The 12315-nt window shown below is 39.7% G+C and overlaps 1 protein-coding gene and 1 pseudogene across 3 annotated transcripts in view; one reads left to right on the top strand and one right to left on the bottom strand.

Moving 5' to 3' along the window:
• Nucleotides 1-551: 551 nt before the first annotated feature.
• The window catches only part of LOC124719094 (guanine nucleotide-binding protein subunit alpha-11-like), a 110665-nt gene continuing 98901 nt past the window's right edge, over nt 552-12315 (bottom strand). For 2 of the 3 annotated variants that reach the window (XM_047244785.1, XM_047244786.1), the window contains 2 exons: nt 9959-10078; nt 552-770 (listed from right to left, as the gene is read on the bottom strand). In XM_047244785.1, coding sequence (XP_047100741.1) covers nt 688-770; nt 9959-10078 — 203 coding nt within the window. In that variant the 3' untranslated portion in view covers nt 552-687. The remainder of the gene's footprint in view (nt 771-9958; nt 10079-12315) is intronic. The other variant, XM_047244787.1, reaches the window with a different exon arrangement.
• On the top strand, nt 2414-2531 carry LOC124719214 (annotated as a pseudogene).

Below are 12315 nucleotides of genomic sequence, written 5' to 3'. Positions count from 1 at the left end.
TGAAGCAGTTGCTTCAAGTATTGCCATGCATGCGGAATCAGTGAATGTGTCAAGCAGCTGACACTTTAAGTGTCAGAGAACACAGTACATGGAATAGGGACAGAGAAAACACTGATCAGACACAGAGAAGCATGAAAGAGGAGGCAGCATTCAGCTGCAAAGAAGCAATGGAAACTTGAACAGAAAAATGAATCACAGCAGAGAAGTCAAAGCTGGTGGTATATCCTTGAGATTGGGGGAGGAAAGACAGAAATAATTAGAAAAACTATAACATCTGAGGTCCAGGGTGCAAGTAAGCAGTGTGGTCAGGAAGGTAGGCTAGAATATGTTGAGTGTTCAACTTACCTGCTTTTGTAGAATGATTGTTCTTTTTGATCTCATAATCATTACATGAGCACACAGTATATGAATAATTAAAATAAAAAGTTTGTAATTCTGAAAGCATTTTATTTAACAGTCAGCATATATTTTTTCTTTATCACAGTAATTCGTAAAACTGATTATCTTCCTTAAAATTTACAGTTCTTACATGGACACACAATAAATTTGCTCCTAGATTTTCCTAATTAATAAAAATACCATATAATACGGATTTATAATTTCAGAAACGTTTTGAAAACAAATTGTTGCCATCTATAGCTCTTGCCAGGAAGCCAACAGAACAATACATTGCAATTGTCAATATTGTTAGCAGACATGGTATGCTTCCAACATCTTCTTTATGATGAAATCTACGACAGTCAAGAATACTGCCTCAATATTTTTTGTATCTGAAAAATGGAGAAAAGTGAAAATAACACAAACTGATAACATAAATTCAGTTACTTATGTACAGGTTGACTGGTCAACGCCTAGAGAAAGTGCAGATAATCTGGAGTTGAACATTACTATTTAATTTTTTTGAATGGCTGATGGTTTAGTTAATAATTAATCTCGAATTGTTTTCATAGGAATGACCTGCAGAAACTGCATGTGGTCTCAACAGACGACTGCAGGCAAATTCAGAATGTGAAGCCGTGGAGGTGGACATGGCGCTAGCAGACACAGCTCACGTAACAACTGAACAGGCCAACAGTTAGTTCATAGCTCACCACTTGACTCTTAATCTCACAAAGATTCATATTGTGCAACTTCAAACAAGCAACAGTGACCTTTCTAGATGTTAATAACAAAAATCAGTTTCAACTGAACTGTGGTATACAGAGTCACAAAACAAAGCACAAAAATAATTTTCACACAGGCTTTGATTCCTTGCTTATGGTCCAGAGTGGAGTTACGTGCTGTAGTGGAAAGACATTCAACAAACTCCTGTCTAACATACAGCAAGAAATTGGTAATTCATACCAATCCAAAGAAAAATTAAACACATACCTCATTATCTACTCTTTCTACAAATTATCCCAATATTTTGATTGAGGGACTGGAAAGTTCTGTTAGCTACATCGCAATGTTTGTTAAGAAGCTGTAAGACCACAAATAATCCATATCTATACTGACATGCACTGCTTGACAATTGCTAAGGAACAGAGACATTGTTTGATAGGAAGAAGCACTAGTAATGATGGGCAGTGTGAATACATACAGTGCATATGAAATAGAGATGGAGTGCTATACTTATAATGGAAAATTGTCATGTGCAAGTAAGTCTCATGGTCTGACGGTTCCATACAAACTTAATTATGAATACAGACAATTCATCCATCCTGGAAACCAAGAATCTCAATCATTTTTGCCTTTTATTGACGCTGATACCAGAAAAGTATCAGGAATTCCAAGACCTTTGAGAATGTTATAATTTTAAGTTTGAAGTCAGGTAGCAAGTGACAAAATAAATATTTTTTCATGTATTATAATCACAAATTCACAATTTTTTGTTTTTTCCTTCACTTGTACTGTGAAAACCTGCTTCTTGACAAATTTCATGATTATAGATCAATGGGAAGTACCCTACAGGTTTTAATGAGTTAGTTTACAAGTATAAAAATGTGACATAAATAGCTGTATATTTTGATTGCATTCACTTAGAAACCTAACAGTTTTACGCCACCAAGGGACCAGAAATTGTAGTGTGTGATATAATTTTCAACTTGATACATGTATCCATTCCTGAGAAGAAAGTGGCATAGCTGACATACGGACAACATGCAGTCTGGCAACAAATGCAAAAGAAGTTTTTTCATGTGATATAATTACTAATTAAATTAAATAATGGAAAATCCAGGATGAAATGTAACAATAATATGAAAAGGAAAGAGGGAGAGAAAGACAGTGGGGGGAGCATGGGGGAGAAAGAAGCAAAAGTACAGGGTGTGTCAAAACTAAAACTTCACAGGTTTGAAAATTCATACAAACTTATTTTTACAACATCTTGCCATCATTCTGTAAGAAAATAGTTCAAGTTTTGACTCACATGGGCAACGGCCTTGCCACAGTAGCTACACCGGTTCCCGTGAGATCACCGAAGTTAAGCGCTGTTGGGCATGGTCGGCACTTGGATGGGTGACCCTCCAGGCCACCATGCACTGTTGCCATTTTTTGGGGTGCACCTAGCCTCGTGATGCCAATTCAGGAGCTACTCGACTGAATAGTAGCGGCTCCGGTCAAGAATACCATCATAACGACCGGGAGAGCGGTGTGCTGACCCCATGCCCCTCCTATCCGCATCCTCCCTGAGGATGACACGGTGGTCGGAAGGTCCCAGTAGGCCACTCGTGGCCTGAAGACGCAGTGCTTTTTTTTACTCTTGTGGTACACTAGTGCAAAATTATGCCACCACAAGTGTTAGCTCCAGATGCAGCAAAGATGGCTGCCTTTACCAGTCCCAGGCAGGCTCTCTACCTTTATGCGTGGCATAAGTGTTTTATTGAAACTGGAATTTCTGTAAGACACATCAGATCCTTAGGTCATACATGAGTGTCTGAAGATGTAGAGCAAGTGAGATGAAGTTTTGTGAATAGCCCTACAAAACCAGCCTACATCTGAAGAGCTAGATGTCCCACAGGTGACTGTTTTGTATGTGTTAAGAACACTTTTGCATCTCAAACAGTACAGGTTTACAATGGTACAAGAACTAAAAGGCACTGACTTTTGTGTGGAAATGTTACATTGGTCAGATGAAGATGAAGATTTCCTTGGAACTGTTACCTTTAGTGATCTGCTGACTTTTCACTTAAGTGGCAATGTTAATGAACACAACCGTAGGATTTGAGGCAGTGAAAATCCATAAAGCTCTCTGGAACATGAATGTGATTGCCCAAAAGTGAATGTGTTTTGTAACTGAGGAAGAGCAAGGTTTATGAACCTTTCTTTTTCCAGGTGAAAAGTATCAACCAAATGGTGTGCTTAGATGTGCTGGTAAACTTTTTAATCCCTCATATTGACAATGATGACCAAGATCACAGCATGCAGTATATACGAGATGGTGCACTGCCATACTACCTCTCAAAAATCAGGGATTTCCTAAATGTCTATTTGTTGTTTATTTTGGTCAGGGATGTTCAACAAGAAGGTTATCATGTGAGTGGTTGGACTGAGGTGAGCCAATTTCATGGCCCTCTAAATTCACCAGAACTGACACGTGTTTTCTTCTGGGGAGGCATCAAGGATACCAAGTTTGTTCACCCCTTACCAGGTTCTCTAACAGAGCTCAGAGCCAGAATCCGTCTCGTAACTGAACTAGTCACACCTGACATGCTGCATCAAGTTTGGCAATAAATCGAATTAAGATGGAAGTCAATGGAAGTCACATTGAACCTGTTCAGGTGTGAGGTAAAAAAGGTATTTTGCTATTGAAATGACACAAAAACCATGTCTGTAGGTTAAATGAATAAATCAATGTAATTTTTCAGAGTTGTAAAGTCCTTTTTGATACACTCAATACTGGTGGACGTGAGGTGAGATAACAGAGGGGTTGGCACGTTATCAAATATTTTGGTTTATGAGACATTCAAAATAATACTATAAGCAGTATCCTCAAGAGGGAGAAGAAAAATAGTTTGTGTGAGAAAAAAACAGAGCATATGATTTTGATAATAATAAAAATAAAATATATTAAATGTTTCAATGTAATAGTAATTAATTTACATCAGAGCTTAGTACATGGTTTTAGCATAAGGTTCAAGAAATTCTACAAGGTGTACAACTTTCCTTCCGCTGTTTTTCCCCCAACATTTGAGGTTTTAATGAAACACCTTGGTTACACATGTATCATTCAAAATATTTTCTATCACTGGCCACTACTTTCTCCAATCTTTTGGGCAGTGTACGAATCCCATTGTAACATTACATGAGTATGTCCTATATAGTCGGATCTACTTTGCATCACATGAGTCAGTGAGTGTAGGGGAGTAGAAACCAATAGTGACCCATGACGTCATATCAACTTGAGATTTTTTTTATACATGTCACTCATTTCTAAATTTTATTGATTATTTACAAAGTAAAGAATTTAATTATGTACAACATTTAATAGGTAATGAGTTTTAATGAGACAGATATAAACATGTTATGACATACCGGAGGCCGGCCGCGGTGGTCTAGCGGTTCTAGGCGCTCAGTCCGGAACCGCGCGACTGCTACGGTCACAGGTTCGAATCCTGCCTCGGGCATGGATGTGTGTGATGTCCTTAGGTTAGTTAGGTTTAAGTAGTTCTAAGTTCTATGGGACTGATGACCACAGATGTTAAGTCCCATAGTGCTCAGAGCCTTTGACATACCGGTAACAAATAACAACTTTCATGAATGGGCATAGAATTGTTAATTTACAACCCAGAGTTGATTTAAAAATTATTCTAGGGAACCACAGCCCGACTTTGGTGCAAACAAAATGCGCGCGAATTCTCAAATATTGGCGCGGAGTTCAAGATACACAGCTGGATATCGGGCATTATTGTCGCGTGTACAATGCAGTAACATTAACCAAAATTTACGGACATCAGCTTCATAATAACTATCAAAGACTTATGTTAGTGGCATAGTAATCGTCTTGATGCTTAAAAGAAGCGAGAAGCGATTCACTGTCGGGATACAACAAGTATTAATCATTGCATAGTCAGCTTGCTGATACATCGCTTAGCAACTCATAAACGGACTGTGATACAATTACTGAAATGAACTTTTAAATATCAATGGCCACTACACACACATCAGAAACTAATTACTCTAACTGTGAGTGACTTCTGGATTGGATGAGTTTTTTTAATTTCGGCTAATTGGTATTAATAAACTTCCTTTGAGGTTGAAACTTCATCAATGGTGTCACGCTCATTCAGTTCAGCAGAATGACAGATGGTACTAGCTCCACTACTATTTATAGTTTCAAAAGAAAAGAGAGCACATACTTGTTCTTCTTTTCAGAAATATTCGTACTTTAGTCATCAGTATTCTCAAACCAGAGGCACGAGTGACGCTCCCTCACAGCACTACGATATCGTGAACCACCCCACACACATGTGCCCCCTTCTCACAACATTTCTGCATTGAAAACCCTGAGATATAGCCATGGTATGAAGAAGGAAGAAAGAAGAGGAAAGATCAGTGAAAGAAACGGAGCAAAGAGAGAAAGGAAGGTCACACCGTGTCAAAACAATTGTTCATCTCTTGAAGCGATCCACGAATCGATCCAATTTGTGACTTCTTCATGAGATTGGAAGTGTTGGTCAGCCAGGCCAAGCGCCATTGATCTAAACAGGTGATAAGAGGGAGCAATGTCTGGAGAATACAGCAGGAAGGGTAGGACTTTCCATTTTAACGTTTTCAAGTATGTTATGACCTTTTTTGCAACGTGGGGTCTAGCGTTGCCGTGCTGCAAAATCACTTTATCATGTCTCTCACCGTATTACGGCCGTTTATCTTTTAATGCTCTGCTCAAACGCATTAATTGCATGTGATAACGAGCACCTGTGATGGTTTCACTTGGTTTTGACACCTCATAGTATACGACGTTGAGCTGGTCCCACCAAATGCAGAGCATAATCTTGGAGTCGTGAATATTCGGTTTGGATGTCAACGTGGAAGCATGGCCAGAATATCCACATGGTTTTTTGTGTTTAGGGTTGTAATGAACCCATTTTTCGTGCCCGGTCACATTGCGAGACAGAAATCCCTTCCGTTTTTGCCTCTGTAGCAACTGTTCACAAACACACAAATGCCGTCCAATGTCCCTTGGTTTCAGCTCACACAAGACCCAAGTTCTTCTTCCTGAATCATGACCATAGCCTTGACACGTTTTGAAATGGCTTGCTGTGTCACTTTCACTAATCGTGCCAATTCTTCTGGAGTTTGACACGAGTCTTCACTCAGGAATGTCTCCAATTCTGCATCTTCAAAAACATTCTCTCTTCCACCAATATGCCAGTCTACGATGTTAAAATCACCATTCTTGAAGCATTGAAACTGCTCACAACACATTCTTTCACTTATATCGTCCTTATAATACGTACTTGAGAGCATTCGATGAACTCAGCCACTGTTTTCTTCATATTGAAACAAAACAGTAACACCTCCCACAAATGACGAGCATTAGGCTCATAAATTGACATTTTCAAACAAGAACAGCTTAATGATGCAGACACAAATTGACTAATGTTCGAATGAGGTTATGTTGACCAAGGTCCAAGCTAACTTCCTGATGTCTGTGATCCGTTTCTTTCAACCGCTACTTACCATTGTTGCCACCTATCGGCAAATGGTGGAAGCAAAGTTGTACACCTTGTAATTAAATTAAAAAAAATAGCATTTGAAAGGGATTCTTCAAAAAATTTGTAAAGTACATACACCATGCAGTAGATTTAAGATCTTAATAGCTACATACTCTCACAACTTTGACAGTGTTACAACTTACTACTACTAAGCCCGCCCGGTTGGCCGTGCGTTAGACTGCACAGCTTTCTGGGCGGGAAGAAGTGCCTGGTCCCCGGCACGAATCCGCTCGGTGGACTTGTGTCGAGGTCCGGTGAACTGGCCAGTCTGTGGATGGTCTTTAGGCGGTTTTCCATTTGCCTAGGCGAATGCGGTCTGGTTCCCCTTATTCTGCCTCAGTTACATTATGTCGGCGATTGCTGCACAAACAAGTTCTCCACGTACTCGTACACCACCATTACTCTACCACGCAACAAAGCAGAAACTCCCCGTATGAAAACCTGCGCACATCCATGAAAGATGCATCTAGTGGAACAATAACAGTGTGGTATGCTATGAATTGCTTCCCTGAGTTATGACTGTCACTGCTGACATTTACTGTCAACAATTCACACATCTTGTAGATGCAATCCAAGAACAGTGATTGGGAAGACTGCATGAGGTAATGCTACTGCACGATAATGCCCATTTGCCATCTGCTAGACTGACAAAAACACTGTATGGGAGTTGGGTTGGGAAATCATTCCACACCCACCTTACTCACCTGATATTGAGGTCTGAGATTTTTACTCTACATAAAACACTCTTCTGGATGGATATGTGCTGCGAACAGCACTCTACAAGTTGTTCACCTTCAAACCGTGTGATTTCTATAGTCGCGGAATTCATAAGTTACCCCAGCATTGATGGACAGTTGTAAATAGTGAAGGAGAATGTATTATTGATGACTAAATTCTGTGTTATGTATGTATGTTGTGTTTATTTAACTTATGGAAAACTGCTATGAACTTAAGTGCCAACAAAAGCTGGGCTGGCACAAGCGGAAATCTAGGCAGCACTCTTCCAACTAGCATAAATTTTCTCCATCATTGGTAATACCAATAAAATGGGTCAGCTTATTGTGATCAAACTGCACATGTGGACTGACGAATCGTGTCAAATTTATTGTTAACAGCAGATACCATCTGTCTCTGTGTGTGTACATTTACCCTTTCGAAATATTAGTTGACAGACTGGAATCCCATCCACCCGGGCTGGCCCTCACTTGAGCAGCTGAAAAGTGTTGTGTGTTAAACATACACTATGTGATCAAATGTATCAGGACACTCCCAAACACATACATTTTTCATATTAGGTGCATTTTGCTGCCACCTACTGCATATCAGCGACCTCTGTAGTTATTAGCCATCGTGAGAGAGCAGAATGGGGCGCTCCACGGAACTCGTGGACTTCAAACGTAGTCGGGTGATTGGGTGTCACTTGTGTCATACGTCCGTATGCGAAATTCCCACACTGCTAAACATCTGTAGGTCCACTGTTTCCAGTGTGACACTGAAGCAGAGACGTGAAGGGACACTTACAGCACAAAAGCTTACAGGCCGACCTCGTCTGTTGACTGACAGAGACCACTGACAGTTGAAGAAGGTCATAATGTGTAATAGGCAGACATCTATCCAGACCATCACACAGGAATTCTAAACTGCATCAGGATCCACTGCAAGTACTATGACAGTTAGGTGGGAGGTGAGAAAACTTGGATTTCATGGTTGAGCGGCTGCTCATAAGCCACACATCATGCCGGTAAATGCCAAACGATGCCTTGCTTGGTGTAAGAAGTGTAAAGTTGGACGATTGAACAGTGGAAAAACATTGTGTGGTGTGACAAATCATGGTACACAATGTGGCAGTCTGATGGCGCGGGTGCATGGCGAATGTCCGGTCAACATCATCTGCCAGCATGTGTAGCGCCAACAGTAAATCCTGATGCTGTGGTGATTGGTGTGGTCGTAATTTCATGGAGGGGGCTTGCACTCCTTATTGTTTTGCATGGCACTATCACAGCACAGGCCTACATTGATGTTTTAAGCACGTTCTTGCTTGCCACTGATGAAGAGGAATTCTGGGATGTTGATTGCATCTTTCAACACAGCTGAGCACCTGTTCATAATGCATGGACTGTGGTGGATTCATTACATAAATCCTTGTAATGAACTGGCCTGCATAGAGTCCTGACCTAAATCCTGTAGAACCCCTTTGGGATATATTGGAATGCCGAGTTCGTGCCAGGGCTCACCGACCGACATTGATACCTCTCCTCTGGGCAGCACACTGTGAAGAATGGGCTGCTATTCCCCAAGAAACCTTCCAGCAACATATGCCTGCAAGAGTGAAAGCTGTCATCAAGGCTAAGGGTGGGCCAACACCATACTGAATTCCAGAATTACTGATGGAGGGTGCCACAAACTTGTAAGTCATTTTCAGCCAGGTGTCCAGATGCTTTTGATCACATTATCTAGAATTCCTTACCATTTGTAGACACTTTAGTTTTCATGCTACATTATTTTCTGAAGATTAGGAAGTTAACTGTGAAATCTGGAAACTGATGTCTAGGAGCATTTAAACACTTACTCACCTAGAGGAAATCCGTGTGGGTAACACAGTACCACATAACAGAAATCTCAGCATTCACAGTAGCTTTGAAACACTAGCTCACTTCTCCAGCAATACTACACACCTTCACTCACACACACACACACACACACACACACACACACACAAATGTGCTTTTGGGTGTCTGTGGCTTTGTGTGTGAATGTGTGTATTACTGATGGAAAAAAGAACTAGTGCTCAAAAGCTAATGTGAATGCTGTTTTCTGTTATGTGTCACTGTGCTCCATGCATCTATCTGTTATAGGTGAGTGGTTGCCATTCCCTTAATTTATGTGTTGCTCCAACCAGGAATTTCCACTATTGTTAAACTCTTCCACTAAAATGTTAATTGAGGAGGTGGTATCACGAGCTCACCTCCCCCCTCCCCCACTCTCATCCCCTTCCTCAGAATTGCACCTGGTGAGAAGTGAGCAGGTGACCTGGGCAATACATCCTCCCATTTATCCTCGTTACACCTCCATCACAAATTCTACTGCTGTTCTCTAGCACTTGAAGAAAAGCATGTGTTAACATTGTGATGTCCTTTTCTACACACATTTCATAACTACATCATTGTTTTCTCTCTGCCCTCTTATAACATACCATTACTCCATTGTGCACCTCATATATTCCAGTTAGTGTCATATTGAAGGATAGAGATTTTTCTCACCTGTCGCACAGGTGTAGCGTATGTAAACACCCTTGTTGTCATCGTTCCTTTCCCTTTCACAGCACTCCTGGAACTTATCTGCAATAAAGTTCTTTGCTGCTTCTGCATCCTGCTTGGGTCCTGCAACATATTTACCATAAATTATCTGCAGGTTTACCAGAAAGACAGAGTTTTGTTGTGGAAGATGACGTGATGTATTCTTATAAATGTGTGGAAAAAAGCTGGGTAAGTCATGGGTGTTTATTTATTTAACAGAGATAAACTGTTCTGACTAAATTAGGACTTTTGACATGACCTGATGTTGAAACAGAGCAAGCTGCTATTGTTGCTCTCCTATTAATAACTATATTTATATTTTTTCTCTACTTTTCCTTTTCAAGTCTAGTTATCTGTTTCAGTATATGTAGTGTACACCCAAATCCGTCAAGATATTGTTAGACAACATTTCATGCTAATGCATTATTTGGATGGTATTTTTCAATGTGCTGATTACAGTAATGTGTTTAGTTTTACTGAAAACCATATTGATTAAAAGTAAGGAATATTTTCAGTTACCATTACCCCATGGAATAGTAGTTTTGGACATACTGATACAACTATTAGAAAGTTATGACTCCAGACTTAACAGCACATACTTTAATTTTCCAAAAACTAATTAATTTAACAGATACTATTGAACTCCAGACACACCCATAATTACTATCGTCTTTTATGCTATTGCACCTGTCCAATTCCCAAGTTCACCATCATTGTCTGGTTGCCATAATTTATTTGGAGGACCAAATGACACCTATCATTAACCAGTTAAAATGGTTTAAATGGCTCTGAGCACTATGGGACTTAACTGCTGTGCTCATCAGTCCCCTAGAACTTAGAACTACTTAAACCTAACTAACCTAAGGACATCACACACATCCATGTCCAAGGCAGGATTCGATCCTGCGACCATAGCGGTTGCGCAATTCCAGACTGTAGCGCCTAGAACCGCTCGGCCACTCCGGCCGGCAACCAGTTAAACACTAACTAGAAATTTGCATAATTTATTATTACTTCAGGTATGCAAACTATACTTGTAATTAGGTAATTCCGAGTGTAGACATACAAAATAGTTCCTTATGTGGACCAAGTCATTCTTGGAAAACATAACTCATCTACTATAGTTGATCTCAATCTTACAGGTTTAGAACTCAATACGTGTTTTCCAAAATTCTAAAACCTCCCTTACACCGCTTTATAAATATCCCTTCCAAACCAAAAATCCTCACTCCACGTAGAACAATCTCACAAGTGCTGTCTGTGCACAAGAAGAGCCCAAACAAGCTCACAGAGCAGCAACAACTATGAAATGAGTATGCATATCACAATCATTGTTTTAATATCTCCATGTCAGTATCCACAATTTGTAAAGTTAGATCCTGGAAAATACTTAGTTAATGTTTCAATGCAAGTTTGTGTTTATTTAGATCAAGTTTTGCAGTATGAGATACAAAAGTCTGTCCAACATCTGCTGTGGAACAAGTAACAGTCTCCTGGAATTTTTATTTTAACAATTAGTGTTAGTGAAATATTTTGATTGATACAAGTGTAAACGTTTACACTTGCATGAATGTCTGTCATGACCTACACAGAGTACCATGTTTATCTTACTATTTTGTTTACACTGTCATTTGTGGAATGAAGTTTATGACAAGTACTGCCACTAAAATTTCCTGATTGTGGAGTCTAGCCTGGGATTCTTGTTATATGAATAGAAGTTTTAGGAAACTGGCCTTATCCAACAAGTCAATTCAAAATAAATAAATGTGTAACCAAGTGAAATCAAAAACAATGGTGTTGTGCCCATTATTGAATATCCAAAAAGTTTTCAATTAGGAGGCAGTGAAGTAATGCACTACCAAGAACCACAACATGAGGCTTGAACCAGTTTAGAACCTTCACAGTGTGTGTCATGCAAATAAGCTGATGCCATTGGTAGCAACTTTACTCCTGTGTTTTAGTTTTAGATCTGAATATGGCCCAGTTTGGCCAAAACTATCAAGGTTAAATTAAAAATGTGATCTAGACTGTTTTCTTCGGACAGTGTAATCTTATCAGTTTATATCTAAATAGATTGCTACTCACCACAAAACTGACATGTTGAGTTGCTGATAGGCATGACAAAAAGACTGGTGGACACTTAGATTTGTTGATATTTCAACCTGCAGTTTCCAATCTTAGATCTAAACAGAAGCATATGTAACTGCCACACTGCTCTTAGAAGTTAACGAAGTGCGCAGAAGATGATAAACACGCCTTATTTTAAGACACTTGCTCTTCGTATGAACACCCTGACCTTCCAATAAATTTGAGGCACTGAT

This window comes from Schistocerca piceifrons, chromosome 10, assembly GCF_021461385.2.
Source record: "Schistocerca piceifrons isolate TAMUIC-IGC-003096 chromosome 10, iqSchPice1.1, whole genome shotgun sequence".
Taxonomy (NCBI): Eukaryota; Metazoa; Arthropoda; class Insecta; order Orthoptera; family Acrididae; genus Schistocerca; species Schistocerca piceifrons.
Note: the sequence above shows the minus strand (reverse complement) of the source record. Positions and strands in the feature narration are given on the sequence as shown.